Source organism: Phaethon lepturus, unplaced genomic scaffold (genome assembly GCF_000687285.1).
Source record: "Phaethon lepturus isolate BGI_N335 unplaced genomic scaffold, ASM68728v1 scaffold22815, whole genome shotgun sequence".
In the NCBI taxonomy this organism is placed as follows: Eukaryota; Metazoa; Chordata; class Aves; order Phaethontiformes; family Phaethontidae; genus Phaethon; species Phaethon lepturus.
In genome coordinates this window covers 24,358-37,757 of record NW_010542963.1, presented here as the reverse complement: position 1 = coordinate 37,757, position 13,400 = coordinate 24,358, and the positions used below count along the sequence as shown (strand labels likewise).

The 13,400-nt window shown below is 36.9% G+C and overlaps 1 protein-coding gene across 1 annotated transcript in view; it reads left to right on the top strand.

Annotated features, from left to right (window-relative positions):
- HEATR1 (HEAT repeat containing 1) overlaps nucleotides 1-13,400 on the top strand; it is a 38,438-nt gene that overhangs the window by 16,704 nt on the left and 8,334 nt on the right. Inside the window, 13 exon segments of the mRNA XM_010288219.1 lie at nucleotides 1,291-1,483; nucleotides 2,007-2,179; nucleotides 2,533-2,700; nucleotides 3,529-3,771; nucleotides 4,474-4,605; nucleotides 5,150-5,256; nucleotides 6,336-6,479; nucleotides 7,240-7,358; nucleotides 7,628-7,749; nucleotides 9,259-9,387; nucleotides 10,677-10,907; nucleotides 11,529-11,655; nucleotides 12,636-12,802. Of these exon segments, the coding sequence (XP_010286521.1) occupies nucleotides 1,291-1,483; nucleotides 2,007-2,179; nucleotides 2,533-2,700; nucleotides 3,529-3,771; nucleotides 4,474-4,605; nucleotides 5,150-5,256; nucleotides 6,336-6,479; nucleotides 7,240-7,358; nucleotides 7,628-7,749; nucleotides 9,259-9,387; nucleotides 10,677-10,907; nucleotides 11,529-11,655; nucleotides 12,636-12,802 (2,055 nt within the window).

Below are 13,400 nucleotides of genomic sequence, written 5' to 3'. Positions count from 1 at the left end.
AGCAGGAAAGGAAAGATGTTATTTTGGTGCGAGCTGGGTCATACTGCTGAGAAGATAAGAAGGTTGGAGGAGGGAGTACAGAAAGTTTGTGGAATAGGGTTAGTAATGTCCTAGGACCTAGCGAAGGCAACAGCTGCAGTTAATATTTTGCTGTTTTCACTTGTTGAGTACTGCTGGTCTCCAATTTTGAGGGTGTTTTAATTTGAAAGGGACAAGACAGTTATTTTTGCCCACTCTAGAACAGTTAATATAACTTGAACCTAGATCTTGGTGAACTTGTGGAAAAGAAAATAGGCAAGAGTATGTCAGAAGCTGTATCAGTTGTTCTGGCAAGCTGTGTTCAGTCTGTAGGATGTTGAGTGGGCACTCCTGTTTGAGTAAGGATGAGCTCTTAGGATTCCAGAGCATCTTGCAGACAGACAGCATGCTAGCTATTGCCAGACCATGTAGTAAGCAAGAACTTTAAATTGATTTGGGATCCTATTAGGAGACAATGTAACTGCTTCAAAACCAGAAGCTGTCCTCATTAAATTTTGACAGAAAGGTCCTAAGGAAAGTTGAGGTAATTGGATGTAGGTGTGTGAAAAACTGAATTGAATCTTCTTGGACCAGCTATTACTATTGCAGGTGTGGGGGGAAGTCTGCCCTGTGTCTGCAGTGGCCAGTGATACACGTATGATTCAACTGTTAATTTTGGTCCATGCTCTATTATTGTAAAGCCTATGCAGCCAATCCAGGACAAATTCTAAGAACAAAGTTTAGTGTGAATATTCAGCACAGAAAACTGTGCACACAAGGAGATTGGATGCCCAGCTCTTCTGAGATGCTAGTTTATAGACTTCTGAAAATCACTTTGTATGACTGATGAAAAAGTCAGGGATTACGCAGAGCACTTTTAATCCTAAGATTACTGCTGCACAAAACAGGAAATAGAAGTTATTTCTTTTCCTTTATTTTTGCATATAACAATTTTCTTGAGCAGCTGACATCCTATACAAATGTTCATATGGATGTGTGTTTAGTCTGTTAGGCTACAGTTATCTGTTAAACGAAGACAGCCACCTGTTAAGCAACATGTGGACTTCTATACACATGCAAGTACTGTTTATCCAAAAGCATCTACTCCATAACTTTTTCTTCCCAAAAGACACTGTTTCTGACTCTTTAGTTCTCTTTCTGTGTACTCCTTTGATTTGGGTGGTTTGACAGATGTGAGTAGTAGTTTGCCAAATAAAGTCATTAAAGAAGTGCTTTTCTCTTTTTTTTTTTTGTTTTTTTGTTAAATTTAAGGTACATCTAAAAGATTCAGAGATTCTCTTCAACTTCCTTTCAGTTTTATGGACCTACAGTTATAACCTTTCAAATAATCTGAACTATGAAGTCAATGCAATGCTACAAACTCAAGCTTTATATATTGGCTATGCACTACTTGAATCACAGACATACCAAAAAAAGAAACAGCTGCTATTGCCATCGTGTCCAGGTAAAGTGTAACAGTATCTATCTCTCATCTTAAGACAGTAAGATCACAGTATTTTTTAATTTTTTTCAATTTTACTACATTTTATACCATGAAGGATATCTTTAGTTGTTTATGTTCAACTGCATCAAACTGAGGCAGCCCTTTCTTGCTGATTCACTGCCGCAGTAACTAGCCCAAGCTTGGAAGTAGGTGTAACCACTTTTTTTTTTAATCTTAAAAGTGTTAAAGAAACACTCTGCTATGCTGAAGAAGTCAGTTACAGCCCTTTACTTTCTGTGCAGTATAAGGCTGTGGCAGTCAGTAGCAATACATGAACTCTCTGAGCTTAAACACAAATATAAGGACTGTGATGAAGAAGTTCAGAGCCATGGACCTGTGAGATTCGTGTTGGTTTTGTGTAGTTTAGGAGTTTATAGTGAAAAGAGATGACTTTTTATTTCCACAGTACTGTTGATGCCTCTGACCAAATTCTGACCACTCTATTCTGTTGTCTTTTCCTCCTTCCTTCCCTCACTCTTTGCAGTGGTGATATCTTTGCTAATTAACTTGAGTAGTCCTGTGAGTGAAGTTCGAAGGGCTGCTCTCAACTGCCTCTGTTCCTTGAGAGGGATAAAGGAGTCTCTATTTCATCCTGTTCTTCAGCATTTGGAGCAAAAGACAGAAGAGATCATATCTGACCCTACGTACATAACACAGGTATTTTTATTATTAAGGTGTGTATTAATACAAGTTTTCTCTGCTGTGAGCTCCCATCTTTTCTGAAAGAAATCAAGTTAACTGGGAAAGTTAATTGTCTTTGTATACTATAGTAGAGTGATTTTTTTTTTTTTTAATATTTTTTTAAAGGATTATAAAACCATTCAAGTGATTTGTTACATACAGAGAATTAAGAATATCAGTCAAATAAGAGGTATTAACTTGTGGTTTATTTACAGATGAAGAATTCTGTTTGTATCTAGAGTGCATTATCACAAAAGCATTGAATAAATATTGTTTTGAGGGTTTTTTTTCAGGGAAAGAACTTAATTTTCACTTTGTTAATGAACTAGATTATGGAAACTCTATTTGAGGAGCTTGAGACACAATCAAAACAGAAGTCCCAGAAGAAAAAATTGTTGGAAGCTTTGGAAAGCATACTTGATTGTGTACAGGACCCTATTTTCCCATCATATATTGCAAGAAACTTAATGAAAATTCTTCATGAAGTCCATGGTGAGGTAAGTGCTATCTTTCTAGTTGTTTTATGGGTTCTGCACTTGACTGAAATGCTGAAATCAAATTTCGTTTAGTAATAATGCTGTTAGCTTCATAATGTATTAGACTATTAGGCATTAAGTTGACACCTCTAATAATATGCAGTAGTGGTGCAAAATATTTGCATACTCCACTCAGGAACGTAAGGGCTGCAGAATTTTGCGCTGGAGTTGTGAAGGAAAATCCCTTGATGCTACTGAAAAAGATTGTTTCAGAAGGAGATTCTTCTAGAAGAAATTTATTGCCTTTGTTAGGTATCAGTGAATATAGAGTTTTCTGTACAGAATCGTAATGCATTAGGTAGTACTATCAATTTTATTTGTATGTACTAACATCCACTTGTCTAGTATATTCAGAATTCTCTAAGTGCTGGAAAATATATGAATTCAATGCTAAAAGGTGAATTAAATTATGAATTTTTATGCTCTGTTCAGTTGTATGTGATTTGAAAGGATTGTGAACTGCATAGAGCATGAACATTCTTGCCTCACGTTTGGGTTTTGTAGGAGACAGCAGTCATAATTCAGTGAAGAAAATTGCCTTGTTTCTGTACTTTAAAAATAAGAAATATTAGTCTGCAAATGAGAATAGAAAAGTAGCAGATGAGCATGTACTTGTGGTAATATCACAATAAGTTTTGTATTTTTCCTTTTGAATAGCTGTTGCATAAAATACTGTATGCAATGTGTTACCAGAGAGGGGATGTTACAGTAAAATGAAGCTGTGCTATTGGAAGTTTGTTAAAATGAGAATGGATAAAAACTTCTGTTATGAATTTCCTCTGTTTGCAGATGATTCTTTCTCACCTCTTGCCTGCACTAGACCGGTTGCTAGACAAAGTCTTTAAGAAACCTGAGGCAATGTTGAAAGATGAAGTTGTTCTCCTGCATCTCATCCTTGGAAAGTTTAATGAATATTCAGCACCTCTCTTGTGCAAGAATCAGCAGAGTCTGGATTTATTTATCAAAAGTCTGCGTGCTGCCAAGAAAATCTACGAAGAAATTCCAGCATTTCAGATCACAGCACTTGGGCAGGTATGGCTTTATGAAAGATCTTTATTTTTATGTTTAAAGCAAACAGCAGTGTTTGGGATTTACAAGGACTCTTTCTGTGCTGAGTCCATAGCTTTTGACCTGTCTTTCTTTTAGTACAATTTTTCAAGGTCTCCATAGTGTCTTTGAAACATCTAAACAGGCTGCAAAACTTTCTCTTTTAAACTTACCAGGAGAAATTGCTGCTTGCCTCAATTTTTGCATTTTGACAAGTACAGAATAGAAATATCATTGTATTTGCATGCAGACGAATACCTCTATCATTGCCTGCAGATCCTACTGTTCCACTGTCCTTACTTTTTGTCAGTCAGGCAGGAGCTTTACTTGTTTTTCTTCTGAGGAAAAATTGCCAAGAAAATACAATAGGTGAGAAATAGTCTTATTTGAAGGAGGCTACAAATTCAGGCCTTGTATTAGCCAGGTATTAGCATATACCTACCAAAGGCTGGCAGCAGCAGGTTTGTTCCCCCCACCAGGCATCTGTGCTTTGCATCTAAGGATTCCTGGGTATATACAAATACATACATAGTTAATATGCAAATTTTTATGATATATGTTCACACTAACATGCTTGTGTGATTGGGTGTGTCATACATAAACTAACAAACCTAAGTTCCACAGCTTGTGATTTTGTTACCCTATTACAGTAAACCTCTCTGCATCCTTTCTTTTTTCCTTTTGTAGATTACTAAACCATTCTTTGCAGCTGTGTCAGATGGGATGGTGCAACAGAAGCTATTAAAAGTATTGTTTGACTTACTGTTAAACTGTAAGAACCCGCTTTGTGCCCAGACTATTAGCAGTGTGTTTAAAGGGGTAAGTGGCAAACTCCAGAATATAGAAATATGTTCAAACGTGTTGCAGTGATTCTGTGTTGCTACATTAAGTAACACTCATTGTTTATATCATTCATAGCATGAAAGGAATCAGAAGCTATTTGTCACATAATAGAAGTGTGTTAAGGGCATGAAAAGTTTGTTAAATGTCTGCTTTTAGAATCTATTTCATTAAAAGCCACGCATCAGTCATTTATTATACTATAGAAATGAATTCAGCAGAAGTCACTTCTTTCTGCTGCACTGATTTTCATTTTCTGGGTAAAAACTGCTTTCATACTGTTACTTTCCCAAAATACCCTCATTGAGCTTTCATATAGCAATTTATTATATTATGTGGATTTGAAATCACTTCCTCCTTTTAGTAGGGCAGGCATTCAGAGGCTGTGATGATATGACTTGAATATGTGGATTATATACCCATACGTGTATGAGAGAGGCGTGTTTAAAAAAATAGGAGGGGCCATAGATGCGTGACAGGACACGTTGTTTGTTGGTACCTGCATTATTGTTCTTTGTTTCAGATTTCAGTGTGTGCTGAGCAGATCGTCAGAGAACTGGAGCCTCCTGAGAAAACCAAAAGTCTGGCCACTGTTCAGCAAACTAGAAGGCATAAACAGAGGTAAAATAGGTAAAATAACTAGAAATCCAAAAAAAATTATCTGTATAGTTTGAAAATGCCACCTGTTTTACTACATTTCAAAGTTTGTATTGAATAATACAGTAAGACTAAGCATCTTTTCCCCCGCACAGTTAAGTAATTCTGTGCTACTTTTGGCAGGAGAAAACCAACCCATGTTGCTGTTTGAGAACCAATGGAACTATAGTCAACATTTTAAAAAATAATTATTTCCCGGTAGGTTTAATGTTGGCATTTGCTCTTGCAGAATCTGGCTTGACACGGTTGAACAAGATTCATTTTTGTAGCTATTAAACTTGGTTGGTAAAGATGGTGTGTGGACAAATTACGTACACATTGCTGAAACCTAAAGGCGCTCATCAAAATGTTTCTGTTAGTTGACTGAAAGACAGTATTTTCTTTCAGTTAAAACTTTAATAATTTTAGATATTTTTGTCTTGTTTCTTCACTCCATTCTCATTTTTGCTTTGTCCACTGTACATACTCTTCTTTAAGCATTGGCTGTCAGCCGCTGTTGAAACAGGATATTGAGTTGGTTTTCTTTGTTTGAGGTAGAACAGATGTTCTTATGTTTTTGTTTTCCTTCACTTGACCTTTTTTAACCATCATTACCCATTAGATTGATCCGTCTGTAAACTGTGTCTGTCAGAGTTTATAAATAGCAACGCTTGCGCACACACTGGCTGCCTGCATAGTCAGCAGTTAGACAACTAGTAGTTCCAAAAATGCACGTTTCCTGGGTGGCAAGCCAGGATAATAATTCAGATAATTATTTCATAATAGATTTTATTTTTTTTTCCACAGAAGTCTGCTTCATTGTGTAGACTTTTTGTATACACAGAAGGCATGCCATACTTGTTTGTTTTGTCGAGTTTGGTCTGGATTTTCTGTTGATAGTTTAAGATGTGTTGCTGCTTCAATCAAAAGCCCATACAGGAGAAGCAGTAAAGGGTACTACGATGGGAAAGAAAGTTTGTCTTAAAAAAAGACTTATGTGTGTATTTGTTTCCTGTACACTGTACTATTTTCTTTGCAGATGTATATCCTGATTGTTTGTCTTATCTTTTTAGAAAGCCTCAAGATGCAGAATTGTCACTGGAAACAAGCCAATTCAGCTGGCAGAGGGTTATGCTTATTCTGGAATTACTGCAGCACAAGAAGAAACTTAGACGTCCGCAGGCATTGGTACCTGCGCTTTTTAACCTGCTGAGCCGGTAATCGTGCCTTCGTAACACACGAGTCTTTGAGCTTTCTCTTCTGCAGCAAACACTGTAAAGCATTAAAATACGGGCTACTTTCTCTGCTTTGTTGCCATGTTTTGTAGCTTGCCTTTTTTACTTTATTTTCTTTTAGGTAAATCTGATGAAGGGAATGGGAAGTTTTTAGGAGTTTTTTGCCCTGTAAACACTGTGATGGGGTTTTTAAGATGGTTGCCTGATGCATAGCTTCTTATGTGAAGACTTTGTTTCTCATGTGGAGGGCTTGGGATTGCAAAGAAGGATGACAGCTGTGCTAAAACTGGCACAATTGACAGGGCTTATCTCTTTTGCAGAGCTATTATAATAATACTCTAAGCTTTAAAATTCCTCCCAAAACATTGTGGAACAGTGCAGCCTAAGAAAACAACTGCTTTTCATGCTAGCCCTATCTACAGGCACTTAGGAAAGGTTAAATATAGATGGGGTATTTATCTTTTTTCTTATGAAAAGAAATTTTACAGAGACAGGCGGTCATATTTCAGGTAATCATCTTATACTCTTGACAGTGCTTTGATAAATGCTTTTTATTAGACCAGCTGATGTATTTTAAAACAAAAAAGATGAGACACTTTTTTCCAAAAACTTTTTAGGAGCCTCAGTTTAGAACTTCTGTAGAATGAAGATTGCAGTTTCTTATTTGTATCTTAATAAGCAGTTTGGTCACTTATTTTTCTGTCTCCTTTTTCAATTCCTAAATTTTTTTCTGAATATATAGCTGTCTGGAACCGATGACATCAGAAGAAGAAAATATGGAATATACAAAGCAGCTAATCCTCAGCTGCCTGCTAAGCATCTGTCAGAAATTGTCTTCGGACGGTAGCAAGATCCCAGCAGGTAGAAATTGCCAGACCCATTTCTTGGTATTTCTCTCACCAGTACAGCATTAAAACAATGGCCTTTAACTTTTTTCTTCTCCGAGTCTATGCTGTATTGCTGAGGAGACATAGGCTCCTTTATAGGGTATACAAATTTGCCTTCTTAGTAATTTTTTGTAGATCCCTTAAGTATGGTCTGCAAATTGAAACCAGCACTTGAGTGTACTGTTTTTATTCTTACATTGTTGACCATTGACGTGTTAATCAGCAAATGTTTTTTACTTTCAGATATCCTTGACAAAGAAAAATTCAATGTGGAAGTGATAGTTCAGTGCATCAGGATATCTAAAATGCCCCAGACACACCACCATGCACTACTTCTCCTCGGTGCTGTTGCTGGCATGTTTCCTGTAAGTAGTACCTGAAATTTATGTGTCAGCCCTTGTCTTCAGGTTCCAAATGTTGGGAAGAGTGAAGAACATACAGAGCTGTTCTATGGGGAGAAACTTTCCAAAAGGAGCAAGAGGCAAAGTTTAGAGGTTCCCTGCTCTTAGGGCTTTCTATTCCATTTTTCTTGAAAACAAACCTCTGCCTTGATGCTTTGGTCACTAGGACTCGCAATGAAGCCCATTAGAAATAGAAGAAGCTTTCTGACAACAGCTCTGCTGTGGTCAAAGTTCTGGTGCATTGTTTCTTCTTTCCCCTGCAAAAGCAGGGGTAAAAAAAAAAGCAGGGGTATATAAAAAATTATATACAAGGGAAAATATCTAGTCCAATAGCACGTGTATTCTTAAAAATGCCTATCTTGTACAGCACTGAGAAATGTAGTTGTAGTTGAGGATGAAAACAGGTCAGTCTGATTTTAACTGACTGAGAAACAGGTCTTTTCTTCTATGGATTGAAATTTGACTGTACACTCACTCTTCTAAGTATGATTCTTTTGCTTTGAAACCGTAAAAGCAAGAAAATATATCCAGATGTATCAAACACTGTTTGCAGCTTTATCTTTACTTTTTCCACACATTTGGAAAGATAACGTTTTTCCCAAAAGGCAAAACTGGAATGTTTTTGACAAACTTGTGGAGGGTTTGGCTTTTTTATTGTTGGCGTTATTTTTCTTTGTCACCATCTTACTGCCATCACCTGCTATAGAAGTGAGCTTTTATTCTACTGAGCTTCTGTCATTAATAATGGCTCTTACAAGATTTTCAAGGTCAGAATACAAGAAAGTAGTTTGTATGAGTCTCATCTCTGTTTTTAAATCTAAAACACTCCTTCAATTCACTAAAACTGAATGATAAATGTATGCATAACATCTTCTAATTTCTGGCAAAATTAGGAAACTAACTCTTGAGCTAAGTGACACCTCTAAACCAGCCCTCTTAAAATTAATTACTGTGATTATGCTCTCACCCCCCCAAAAAAAGCCTAAAATTAAAGTGAGCATGATTGCTTTCCATGATTTTCCATGTTTGTATGACTGTAGATGTTGCAGATGTTTTACAAATATAAAACAGGTGGGTGGGAAAGGTACTGATAATCCCTGGAATCTCTGTGCCACACTCGTATTTGTGCTTCTGCAAGTCTCCCCATAGCTGATTTTGCTTGTCATACTACCATGCCACTGAGTTGAAGAGTACAACATATTTCATCAGACTAAACTCTCCATTTCCACTCTTAATTAGTTGCTTAGAAGTTTATCCTGGTTCCTCTAACAATCACATAGTAAGTAGCTTTAAGGGACACTATACATTTAAAAATTAGTGAGTGGAGATTTTGGAAGATACTAATGATTCTCACTTTCTTCTATAGAAATCTAGAGGCATTTGTGGGAAGGAGAAATGCCTTAAGGTATAATATGTAGAGCAAGAGCAACACAGTTCAAAAAGCAAACTAATCTCATCTGTCTTCTTTTCCAGGATAAAGTTCTCCACAACATTATGCCCATTTTTACATTCATGGGAGCAAATGTCTTGCGTCTGGATGATACTTACACGTTCCAAGTAATTAATAAGACAGTGCAGATGGTTATTCCTGCTCTTATACAGGTAAATTTGTCTACTTAATGGAAAGGAGTAAGAAAAAAGTGAACAATAAAATTATTAATTGAGTAAATGGTTTAAAATATCAGTGGTAGACTGAGTTGTAGCCTATTCTAGGGTTATTTTTAGATAGATATTAAATTATATATAATAACTATATTAACAGGCTACTCCTCGTCTGACAACTCTGAGTTCATCACAGTACTGATGATTCTTGACCTTATGAGCTCCTGCACCTTATAAATGGTTTATCCAAAACAATATTACAACTGTACCTAAAGAGGACCTGAAACATACTTTAAGTTCAAGTTTTTCATCATAAATAATAGCAGGCAAGTTCAGCAGAGGAACCATTGGAAATAAGAAGGTTATTAGTCCTATAATAATATGTCATGGTCATATCAGTAGAAGTCATGGTCTGAAGGAAGTGTAAAAGTAGAATATTTGACAGATGCTTTTAGTTCTCCAGCTGGTGTTTGTGTGAGTTTTCTTGGTTTTGTCTGGACATCTTAGATAAATTGTTATAAACCAAAACAAAAATACATCATTGTTTTTCAAAAGGGACATTTTTTCTTCACTCAGATTTCACTTGCACCTAGTAAATCTTAATTCTGGCGTCATTCATAGATTTAAACATTAAAAATGCCATATACATGGCATCCCCCCATGAATTGGGGGAAAAAAACATTTGTTCTAACAATGGGCTGGGCATTTCCCGGTGTTTTTTTGATGATACGTATGATACATTTTGCATTCTTTTGCAGATCTCTGTTAGAAAAATCAAGTTGCTGTCTCTTCTTAAATTTTTTTTGATTTATTTTTTATTTAAAACCTTTCATAACAGCCATCACAAGTTTCCGTGACAAACTGTTTATGGCACACACAATTATTACATGTGGGGAGAGCCTAATGTTACTTACGTGAGATCGTGTAGCCTACTTGTATGATTCTTGCTAGGCCCTTGAATCCAAGACCCTAACTAGCAGGCTTACAGGCAAAGTTTTCAGAAGGATGTGGCATTGCTTTCTCTTGAAAACGTCCTGCTTGTTTCAGCTGATGCAAAATAACTTTTTTTTTTTTTTAATTTTATTTGAAGCATCTTCCTTAAACACTGAAAAGGAACTGTGTGATTGAAAACTGTTTATTTTGGAGCCCTTATATTTTCCTTGAGATTACGCTTTTGGTAATGCTGTTATCAGGCACATAGTGCTTTCTCTAGTTTTCTGAATTTACAAGAAAGAACTTGTACCAGTCTGCAATAATCTGTTTGAACTGCTGTACCTGTTTGTACGTAGGCTGAAGACAGTGATTTGTCAGAATCCTCGGGAAGTGTGGAAGAGGTGGTGATAAAGATCATTCGTGTGTTCGTGGATGCCTTGCCCCATGTGCCGGAGCACCGACGCCTGCCAATCCTGGCCCAGCTGATCACTACGGTGGGAGGAGACAAGTTCCTCTGGGTTCTCCTGGTGCTGCTCTTTGAGCAATATGTGACCAAAACTGTGACTGCGCCAAGCAGCACAGACAAGGTTAGAAGGCTAGTGGGGTCAACTTTTTCCTGATCTCCTTTCTGTTCACTGTGCCTTTAAGAAGGGGCAAGATAAACCCCTAGGTTATGCTAAAATAAGTAGTCAGCTCTGAGCTGGTGCTATAGCAGAGACTGATGGTGATGTTGGCTACTACTTGTACTGCAGATACAAATTTTTGTGTCCTGGAGCCTGAACAATAAATCAGATCATGTCGTACAGCAGTCCTTGGCTTGAAGGGCTGATAATCTAATTACGCAGTGCTTCAATATTTTTAAAGTTGTTTTTTTCTTTCTTCCTGTACAGACCAAAATAATCCCTGTTATGTTTTTGTGTAGGCAGGCCCTCAGATTAGGTGAAAGCATAGTTTGTGGTGAAAACTGAAAGAATTATTAAAGGAACATTGGTGAGAAGAGACAGTCTTTGCTGTAGTAGTTTAATGTTTTCCTACGCCCTCTACAACTATGTTCTCTCCAAGAGTTTGCTGCTATTACTCTTGGTGTTAATCCTGGCAATATCCAGCTCACCATGGCATTTCCACAAACTCATTTTTGAGTCTTTTTATCATTATTAGTAATATTTTTTTAATTGTTGAAATTGTGTTTTTTTCTAAATCATAAACAGGATGCTGTTCTGGAAGCAGATACTGAATTTTGGATTTCCATCTGTTGCGAATTTAACGTACGTTCTCAGTTCCAGAGCATGATGAAAATAATCCAGTACTTGACAGAGCTGCCAGAGAACAAAGAAGGTAACCACAAAACAGAGCCAGCAAATGCATGTAAACCTTCCTGTTGCTCTTCTAGACAGAAGACTAAGGGATACAGAATTACTCTAACAACTTCTGTTTTTTTAAATATTTTTTTAGATATTACATGGCTAAGCTATGCTATTACCTTTTTTTTTTAATCCTTTTAATTACAGATTAATTCAAGCACTTAGAATCAAACAGTAGTCATTTAGAAGGTACAGTAAATCATTTAGTTAAAATAAAAAGCTATTATTCATAGCAGACAAGATCACAGGGACTGCCAGTCATTTCTGGGTCTTCTTAAGGTTTCATTTCCTTCTACTACAATATAGTGGAGCAATAATTAAACAGTATGTTTTAATATTTTTCCAGTCTGTTATTTCAAAGAGCATTGGGGAAGGTGGGTGAGGGTTGTTTGTTTCTTTTTAAGGAAGGACTTGCCATTATTTGTTTGTTTGAATACATTTTCTCAGACAGCAAGGAGCAGATAATGACACTGAAAGTAGCTTTCCCAAATGCATGACACACAGAATCACAGAATCACTAGGTTGGAAAGGACCTTCAAGACCATCAAGTCCAACCATTAATCCAGCGCCACCATGTTCCCTAAACCATGTCCTGAAGTGCCACATCCACACGTTTTTTGAACACTTCCAGTGTATGTGATCCTGCCTCAAGAGTCTCTCATGTTTGTAGCCAGTGTGCCACAGCTCTAGCACCAAGAAAAAAGAAGATTCTTCGTGTAAAAATGATCAGATGGCTTGGTAGTGAAATGGCACTGCTTCTTTCGAGGCTGTTGAAATGGAAAAATTACCATCTGTGGTATTTCAGAGCATCTTTTTTGGAACTTTGACGTGATTTTGGATATGACAGAATGACTATCCTTGATAGGCGTCTGACTGTAATTTTACTTTGTTTCTGTAATCAGAAATCAAATGGCTTTTTCGGTTGGCTGCGAATTTGTTTTTTGTTTTCAACAGATGATCCTGGGACAAAAAAGTCAAGAACATGCAAGACAAAGCTAAAAAATCAGGATGGGCAGCTCTTCAATGTGGAGTCTCATTCAGGCAAACAACTTCGGCATTTCAAATTCTTGTCAGTCTCCTTCATGTCACAACTTTTATCCTCTCAGAGTTTTGTGAAAAAGGTAATAATGGCAGATTGCTTTTAAACTGATCACGTTAAGTAATTGTGCCATACTGTAATAGATGAGGTTTAATTTGCTTTGTAGTATGGCTTTATATCCAAAGGGGATGAAAGAATACACTGCCAGTGTGTCTTGCTGACACCTCTATTGAACAGTTGTGAAACCTCTCAGTGATGTTAATTATGTTTTAATAAGGCTTTTCCAGACAGCCTCAGTTTGTGTGATTGATAACAAAAGTGAAATTCTGGTCCCAGTGGATTCCCACTGGCTTTATGGAGTCTGGGATTTCACTCGCAGTCTGTATAAATCCAGGTTTGGTGTGGGATTCGTACCATTAACTCTGAAAAGACAAAATAAATGTTACGAATTCTAGGCTGTGGCTGTAGCTGGAAGTAGTTCCCAGTGTTTCCACTGAACATCATACACCAGCATGAAATGTATTTGCTGCTGTGTCTGTATTGCCTAAGAATCACAGAATTTCTTCTAGAATGATGGCTTAAGTGCAAATGTGGGGAACTCATAATTATCATGTTAGTGGACATTTCATCCAGAACAAACTAGTTTGCATATACTGGCATGTTAACTTCATGAGGGGATG